This window comes from Necator americanus, chromosome II, assembly GCF_031761385.1.
Source record: "Necator americanus strain Aroian chromosome II, whole genome shotgun sequence".
In the NCBI taxonomy this organism is placed as follows: Eukaryota; Metazoa; Nematoda; class Chromadorea; order Rhabditida; family Ancylostomatidae; genus Necator; species Necator americanus.
The window spans coordinates 2,445,718-2,454,198 of record NC_087372.1 but is presented as its reverse complement, the minus strand read 5'-3'; the positions used below and the strand labels follow the sequence as shown (position 1 = coordinate 2,454,198).

The following is an 8,481-nucleotide window of genomic DNA, read 5'->3' as shown; positions in this document are numbered from 1 at the left end:
AGATTTTTCGAGAAGTTGGTCAAGTAGCGTACTGGGACCTCCCCCCCCCAAAAAAAAAAAAAAACGATGAGAAATAAAGATGAAAAAGAATGAAATGTTTGGCATTTACAACAATCGTTTCGGGATGCGTGAACGGTTCCGAATTCAACTCAGAGCCCGTTTGATGTTCATGAACGCGTATATGGTCCATACAATGGCTAGCAGAGGTTATTCGATGTATCAAATCAATTTGGATCAGTTTTGTCCTCCCGAACACGTCTGGCACCACGTTATTGACCATGAAGGAAGAAAGGGATTGTTTGGTCGGCCGAGCGGATTCGAACCATTGACAGTGCAGTCGCAGCGGAACCTCTTACCACTGCGCTATTCTATTTATTTTTAACAAATTTAACAGAAACTACGAGAGAGATAAACTTCCCGTCAATCTAGAACCCATACATACACAAAAAACCATTCATATTTACAACGAGGAACAAAATACATTCAAAATATGGTGGAAAGTGTGGTAACAACAATTATAACTTCAACACGAAGTTGTTTATTTAAAACTGTAAATATTTATTTCGGTTTAGACTTCTTACTTACAAACTCAAAAGTTACGCCATTTGTAAGGAAAAAAACACAGCTTTCAGTATTGAAATGTGTCGATAAAGTAAGAAAAAGACTAAAGTGTCAGGCGTTGATCAATCCGCTTGGGATCCGCGGCTACGTTCACTTCAATTCAGTATCGTTTTAGGTTTACGAAAGGGCCCATAAAATGACTTGCGGGGGCTAGCCGATGTGTCAGGTCAGTGTATTTATCCTCCCAGACAAGTCTGGTACCAATTTATCGACCCCGGAGGGATGAAAGGCTTGGTGAGCATGAGGGCGGATTCGAACCTCCGATCGATCGTGCAGCCAGCGGAATCGCTAACCGACTGCACTACACCCGCCCAAATTATGCCGACACTGTCGATCGTGCTTCATATAATTTGAACACACAGAACATTTGATGTTAACTTTCAGAAAATTTTTGTATGTACCGTATTCACCGATTAATTACACTTAATCATATTTAGTCCATGAAGGCCGATGACTGATGTTTTCCTTGTTATGCTGAGCCCAACTGATAAGCTTGAATATAAGGAGAAAAATAATCTTCGCAAGCAGGAGAGGTTCATTCTACTCGACACTGCTTCACTGTCTTCACCACAAATCTGCAAATGTTGGATGTGAAGAAACATTTTTCGAGGGAAGCCCCTCAAAGTATGTTTCGTTGATTGTTAAACATGAATTCAATTTCTCAAAAAAAAGAAGAGAAATTCCAGGCGATGACCAGCAGAATTCGCAAAAGTGAGTCAAATCTGACCAAACTTTGTCTGATACAAAGAAGACGTAATGATATCTTTCATAAATGATTTAAACGATCATCAAATTATCCAGTATTTTAAGGATGAAAAAGGTGAAGTCAAACAGGACTAAGAGAAAGAGGGCAAAGACTAAGCGTAAAACATTCCCCAGCCGGTCCACAGGGTAAGTGAAAATTTTTGACAAACAGTTGAACCATAGTTGGTTTTGGGTCCCAGAAAAATTGAGTGTAGTATAAGAAATAACTACCAACACATTATATAGAGGCAGAGTGATGGGTGTAGCGCAGTCGGTAAGTGGTCCGCTATGGTCGTGAGGTCGATATTTGGAAACCACCCTAGTGCTAATCAAGGCTTCCGTCTTTCTTTGGTCGATAAATTGGTATCAGACTTGTCCGAGAGGATAAAAAACACTATCTTGATACATCGGCTGGTCCCGTCGTCATATAGGTGTGAACACACGTGTCCAGAAAACCTCCAGAAAGACGGATACTTTAACCTTATTCTTCTTGATTTATATAAAGCCAAGAGGTACTAATACAAAGCCTTTTTAGTACCTTATGCATCACTTTTCACATCAAAGACCTAATGAGAATTTAATTTTAAGTACTTAAATAGATTAGAATTTCTCTCATTCACCTCGTTTTTTAATCAAAATTTTGCTCTTCGAGTTATCAGCTTTCACTGTATTTGAATATTTCTACAGATTCCAATAAAATCGTATGCACTCTGCTGCATCCACTTCTTCCTCGATTCTACCGTTACGGATCGTTATCCTGAATCAATTTCTTCACATTTGAGATCACTCCTAAAATCGCCCCCGTTTCGTCACACCTGAGTTCATCCGCCGGTACCTCAAACATTTTTCTGGGATCATTGCCTTCTTCAGAAAACCTTTTGCTCATTTCACCTACCAACATTGTACCGTATCACAAGAAATACATAACTCACCAACCTCACGGATGCAATTCATAGGAATTGTTGACGTCTCCTCTATCAGATATATCACTTATTTGTGTGTCGACACAGCAGCGTTTGGTGGTCATACCAAACGAGGAGAGAATGGTGAGAAAAGAAGAGAAGAGACTTCGGAATGACCTTAACTGAACGGAACTGCCCAAAAAGTGGAAGAATTGAGAATGATCGATGCTTATCGATTAGCAGCTTCAAACCTCCTACTCTTTCTTAGAAATGTCGTGCAGGTCCGACAGAAGGTGTAAGGCTGTTCCAATAGTCTTAGCACCAAACCAGGTGCCGCTCAGCACAAAAGGTTCTTTAACCCCAAACATTTATCGCAGGAGAACTCTAGAATAATGTGCGCAGCCGGAAGTGTACAAACGCCACTGATACGTCCCCTGTCTTGCAGAGTTCGGCATTGCCGACATCTATACTTCACGGTGTGACTTAAAGGCAGCATACCACGGATCTGGGGTGGTACGGATTTTAGGTGGAGTATCCGTATACGGGGTCGTAGATTATGGAGACCGGGGAGGGTCCGCTCATCTCTCCCTGCATCATTGCCAACAGCCACCTCAAGAATGCTGTTTTCTGCGATGCCTTCTATTGCAGCGCGCCACCTTTGCACGCGTAGCGTCCCTTACTGCCTATCGAGGCAGTCCGAATTGATTTTCGACGAATCGCAGGACGGAGGCGGCGCAAGGGGTGGAGCGTTGCAATGGATGGCGTCGTACAGAACAGCATTCTGAAGGAGGCTGTTTGCAGTTTTGCAGGGAGAGATGAGCGGAACTATCCCCGTCTCCATAACCTCCTACGACCCCGTATACGGATACTCCACCTGAAATCCGTACCACCCCAGATTCGTGGTATGTTACGTGCAGTCCGGATGTCAAGTACAGAACGGAAAAATGTTTCCATATAGTATAATTCATAGAGTATAGATTTTCTCCTTCCGTAGAATGCTAGAGATGCTGCGGCGCTGAGCAATGTATGGATCTCACCCGCAAGTAGTACGGATGCCTGTGGTAGCCGTGTGCATGTAAAGGTGGTAGTCTGGATCAGTACCACCTATCCAGTAAAAGGTTCATTTCTGAGCCATTAAATAACAAAGCGTCTGGCATTGGGGTGCGGCAACGTAATCGCTTCATATGAGAACTCTTTGAGGTTAATGAACCCTTTTCTAGGTTATACAATCAAACGAGAGGTTAGCCGATATATCAAATCAATGTTTTCTATTTTGTTCTGTTTTTTCTATCCACTCAGACAAAATTGGAACCAATTTGTTTTTTTCCCAGAAGTAGAGGTTTGGGTGGCGCTGGTGCGGCTCTGAACCATCAGTCGACAGAGCAGTCATAGGGAAACCTCTTACAAGCTACACCTTAACCTACCCGCCCCCGCTTCGACTGCAATTAGTGCTTATTTATCAACTACAACCAAAATCTAAGTATTCAAGCACTGACGGTGACAAAATACGTAGAAGTGAACTTACGTGACTTTTTTCAGAGATGAAGAACAACCTACATCGAAAAAGGAAGAAATGTGAGTTTGAGGGAGGAGGAAACTGAATTATACGGTTGAAAATGAAAACTGTATAACAATAATCTTTTAAAGGAAAAAACCTTCAACCTTCTTTAGAGAATATATAAATAGACGCTGAGAGCATAACTGTTTAGTAATGAGCTGTTCGTACAAATCTTCCAAAATATAATACAGTCATTTGCATGTTAAGCCTAAACATTCTTTTCTTTCCTAAAAAAACAAATCTAATTAATAAACAAACTGAATTAGTCTACATTCAGGAAAGATCAAAAGATCATCATCAGAGGTCAAATTTGACGCGTAAATTATTAAAAAGCTAATATAAAGTACATATTATATAGTATATTATTATTAAGTAATAAAGCTACCTCAAGTAAAAATTAGTACTATCCTACACTATTAACTTTTACATATAATTGCAGAAGTGATCGACTATACATGAGCCAGGAAGTACGGTAAGTTATTTCTGAACTTAAAAACCTGAATTGACACATAATACATACCTACTATATCAATAAAGTTACCGTAGTAACAGCAAAATAAAAAGCGTAGGCATGTGTAGAGAATTACATGTTGCCACTGTGGAAATAAAAAAGAAAACGAAAAAAAAACTTTTAAAAAACGAGGAAATAAAAAAAGACGCCTGCACCTCGATGGACTGGGAATGTGAACATAGCCGGGTTGATGCAATTACGTGAGCGGCTCCACGTTGAGACCAGCGGTTGCGGTCAAAGTTGGGACCTTTCCTGATTCCACTCGGACTGCACGGTCAGCGACGGTCCCAGCTCGATCGCGCCAATTCGAGCCCAGTCGCTTACGCACTTGAACAAGGATTCAGGTTTAAACAATAACAAAAAAACAACAACAACACAACAAACATTCAAATCTAAACTGGAACCCGAACATCGTGGTTTTCCAGACTTTAGCTTTCAACGATTGTTCATGGAATATCGATCGTTGTGTTTGCAACCTAGTTTGTGCTCTTTCTTCGCTACGAAAGGAAGGAATACCAACTTCTTTCGGTGCAGCACTTAAAGGGTTAAAGGCAAACCGAAACTTTTAAGGAAAGAACTTTTCGGATAAAAAACTGAATAGATCGGCAAAAACTCAGGTCATAAGTTGAAAAACCGTCAAATATTGGTCTTCCAGAACTGAAGGGGTATCTGCTCCCAAAACAGCTAGACTTCCACCAAGAGGAAGAGCAGAAAAAAGAGTGCAAGTGATGAAACAACAATTTGTCACTTACATTTATTTATTTTCACACGTTTATACGGCAGGTAGCACCGTTCGTGGAATCGACGCTTCGGAAGGGGATCCGTGGACTAACTGAAGAGTTTCGTTCTATGAAACGTAGAAATGATCTTACGCAAATGAAAGAGTTCGTAGCGCAGGGTGCAACAGGAAGAAACAGATACAGGGTGAGACTTAGTTAAGAAGAAAAAATTAGCAAAAAATTACAGATGTTTTCCCCTCAAGTTTGAGAGAATTGGCATACGTCTTCTCTCAAATTCCATTACATAACGGCTTGGTACCTTGAGTGCAGGATTTCCGTGATGCTGAGCCGATTGTAGCAGCGAGTGTGTGTTGAGAGCGGCAATTCTGTGAATTACAGCCGACGCGTCACGGTCACCCAAGCAAACACAAGTACCGGCTGGGGTAAACGTGAACGTTCTCTGAAAGTATCTCTGATTTTTTAAGGATGTTGGTTGCTTGGATAATCGTCGTGTTATTTTAAAAATTGGAAAAGTCCCTTACATCCACGCAAATTATGTTGCCACACCGAATCGTCCAAATCGATTTATATGTACACAGGTAGAAAAGTGGAAGGATTTTGTATTGTAGTTCTTAAAAAAAAAGAAAAAAAACTTCTTATTTCAAAGGCTCCACTTCCTAACACTTGTACAGATTTTTGGTGTATGGTTGTTCAGGAAAAGAGTGAAGCTATTCTTATGCTCTGTAATTTTTTAGAACAGGTTTGAGCAACTTTGCAAATGCAAATTTTTTTAATTTTTAGAACGTTTAAATGTCAGTAGGACTTGTAGCAAATTAATTTTCTTTGCAATTTCAAAACAAAAAAAAACAAACCACAAATATGTGTGCTTGGAAAAAAAATTCGGTAATTTTCTGATTGTTACCATAAAAAAGCTGCCTAGTATTAGTTCACAACATACAGGGGAAACGGCTGCTTAGGAGTTCCTTGTAAAAAAAAAGCAATCATTTTCCAGAACGTGAGTAAATGTGCTGAATACTTCCCTCAAGTATCCCCTTCCACTTTAAATTTTGAGGAAGGAGTGCGAGTAACGTGTAAAAATTTAGGATTCGTAAGTTTAATCGTTTCCATATACTGATTTTAGCAGTGTTTCACTAAAGCTACGATGTGTGAGAACATCTAATTTTCATTCAGTGGTTTCTTTTTTTTTTGAGGATACATGCTATCTATAAGTTTTCTTCAGTTTCAATTTCCATTTGAGACAAAAGTACAAGTGAGGATGAGAGCACTAGAGGTGCAAGTTCCTGGACAACGGCTGCACTCGTGCATTCACTATCACTGGTTGGATTGGCCGGATCGTGGGGTCCCGGAGGTCGATCTATCTCCGATTGCATTGCTATCAAAACTTAAAAATTCTTGGTAAGACAAACATTTTGGATTTGTTTGTGTATGATATGTATACAATGTACAGCACAGAACTGGGAAATGATCCACATAAAAACATTCTATATAGGAACAAACTTCAAGAACGTGGATAAAAAGACACCTGTGATTCTTAAAATCGGATTATGACACGATATTTGTCAGCACATAGCAAATAGGAGAAAAATTCTAGTTAACTGGTAACAAAGTTCTACGAAGCCGGTGTACGTACGTTAGCATAGCTTCTATCGTCGCTATGCTTCTGAATCGTTGGATGACGATGACCGAGATCACGGCGATTTTGTTCCTGATAAGAACCGATTGCGCCTAGAAGCGGTCATCATTGTTGGCCACAACAAAAATAGTACCTCTCATAATGAAATTCGCATCGTCAGAGCTCATCCTCGTCATCAATGACGACGACGAAGCTTTTCTGGACAGCATCAAACCTCAACCTTGGCCTTAATTCCACTGCATAGCTCCTAATTCCCTTAGAGTCCACGGTTCCGGATCAACTTTGAATTAGTTTGCACCACTGCTCCAAAGAAATAACAATATTAATCCTAATGGAATAGGAAAAGATCAAATAATCACACAAATCTCTACAACAAAGCAAAGATACCGATCTGATACAGTAACGGATAAAGTGTCTGGCGTTAATTAATCCGCTTCCGGATGCGCCACCGCGTTCACTTCAATCCAAATCGTTTAAGGTTTATGAACGTGTAACTGGCCTATACGATGATTTGCGGGGCTAGCCGATGGGTCAAGTCAGTGTTTTTATCCTCCCAGACGAGTCTGGTACGAGTTTATCGACCCCGAGAGGGAGTGAAAGGCTGAGTGGTGAGCACTAGGGCGGACTCGAACCACCGACCTCGATCGTGCAGGAAGCGGAACCTCTTGCCGACAGCGCTATTCCCGTCTTATACACGATACAAAGCAAAATTTGAATTAACGAGCACAATGAGTCAATTATAGTATTAAGTATTAATTATAAACTAAGCTTGCATACCTGTTAAAGTAATGAGATAATGATAAATATATGAAGTCAATTCCAGGATCACACATACAGCCTAAAGTAGGAAAATTCAGAGCAATTGTGCTCCTGAGAGGAACATGACACATTGCGAACTCCTCGAGCTTCGCCATCCATCCTGTGTAAACAGTTGACGTGCGATGTTGTTTGCCTCAGAACCTGGCCCTCAAAAAAAAATTGGAATATTCCCTGGAACAAAGAAGTGAGGGCCGAAACGCTCGTTAACCTCCTGACCATCACGACACAAAGTACATATTAAAATGAAAAAAAAATAAAATAAAAAAAAAAAAGTAAAATGGCAAGAAATGAATGTAAAAGAAGCACACTTTGTTTTGTTTCTGTTTTTTGTCACTAGTTGCTTTTAAAACTTTAATTTAGTGGTCCAATTATTGTACACTGCTCAGCTGGTATAGGACGAACAGGTTCAATTGTTCTAATTCAACATGCTTTGGAACTTATACATAGGCATGAGCCTTTACTTGAAATGCGCGGATACCTAATAGAACTACGGAAGCAACGTAATAATAGTGTTCAGGTTTGTGAATACTTTCTTCGAATAGTCTAGTTGTGGATTCGAATATTTTTCCTTCCTTCTTCTTTTTATTTCTCTATATAGACCGAGCAACAATATCTCTACGTTCATCAAGTGCTACTACAATATTTAAAACGTACAAAATATATGGATGAGAACGTGACTCCTTTATTGGAGCAATTTACTAAGGATTATCTACAAGCTACAAGAGGCTTCTAGCTGTTTATTATAATATTCGTGCTTCATTGTGTTCGTGAAAATTGATGTGTCTTCATTACGACTAATGACGTATGATCGAGTTGAAAATAAAATTTCTTACAAGTTTTGTCTAAGTGTATGTTTAAATAATACTTCGAATACCACTAGTTACGAGAATCACAAAGAAGACATGAAGAAATCGTCAAAAGACCCAAGTCTCAGTCCAACGTGACAAGCTTTT

At 39.9% G+C, this 8,481-nt stretch overlaps 1 protein-coding gene across 1 annotated transcript; it reads left to right on the top strand.

Moving 5' to 3' along the window:
• Positions 1 to 1,202: 1,202 nt before the first annotated feature.
• RB195_016659 (uncharacterized protein) lies at positions 1,203 to 8,261 on the top strand (the record flags this gene model as incomplete). The annotated part of the gene is made up of 13 exons (XM_064183290.1): positions 1,203 to 1,245; positions 1,308 to 1,332; positions 1,432 to 1,512; positions 3,807 to 3,842; positions 4,265 to 4,297; positions 4,992 to 5,061; positions 5,120 to 5,260; positions 5,541 to 5,654; positions 5,723 to 5,815; positions 6,068 to 6,163; positions 6,296 to 6,471; positions 7,889 to 8,045; positions 8,127 to 8,261. The coding sequence occupies 13 exons, from the start codon at positions 1,203 to 1,205 to the stop codon at positions 8,259 to 8,261; spliced, it is 1,200 nt and encodes a 399-aa protein (XP_064039171.1).
• Between the last annotated feature and the right edge of the window lie 220 nt (positions 8,262 to 8,481).